The 388-nt window shown below is 28.1% G+C and overlaps 1 protein-coding gene across 1 annotated transcript in view; it reads left to right on the top strand.

Annotated features, from left to right (window-relative positions):
- The window catches only part of LOC108684275 (cytochrome c oxidase assembly protein COX15 homolog), a 2,131-nt gene extending 1,825 nt beyond the window's left edge, over positions 1 to 306 (top strand). Inside the window, exon 5 of the mRNA XM_018188511.1 lies at positions 8 to 306. Within this exon, the coding sequence (XP_018044000.1) occupies positions 8 to 306 (299 nt within the window). The remainder of the gene's footprint in view (positions 1 to 7) is intronic.
- The last annotated feature ends 82 nt before the right edge of the window (positions 307 to 388 follow it).

Below are 388 nucleotides of genomic sequence, written 5' to 3'. Positions count from 1 at the left end.
TATATATCACTAAGAATGTTATATTATTTCATATGTACATTATTTATGCAGGGAATTACGACCGTAGCATTAATAACATGTTTGGGTATTTTGTCTCGTAAATATAAACTTCCTAATCGAGGAAGAAAAGCTGTGGCTGCAGTACTTTGTGCTGCTTATCTTCAAGTACTTTTAGGCATTTCGACTTTATTATATCATGTTCCTGTAACATTAGCCGCATCACATCAATCTGGTAGTCTTATACTTTTAAGTACTATAATTTGGCTGTGCCACGAATTAAGATATTTAGGAAAGTTCGCTAAATAAATTTTTATTTGCAAAATATTGAAACTATAATTATATATGTTTTTAACATTTGTGATAAATTATATGTATATATGTATATATT

The sequence above is a fragment of the Atta colombica genome, unplaced genomic scaffold (assembly GCF_001594045.1).
Source record: "Atta colombica isolate Treedump-2 unplaced genomic scaffold, Acol1.0 scaffold13, whole genome shotgun sequence".
In the NCBI taxonomy this organism is placed as follows: Eukaryota; Metazoa; Arthropoda; class Insecta; order Hymenoptera; family Formicidae; genus Atta; species Atta colombica.
Note: the sequence above shows the minus strand (reverse complement) of the source record. Positions and strands in the feature narration are given on the sequence as shown.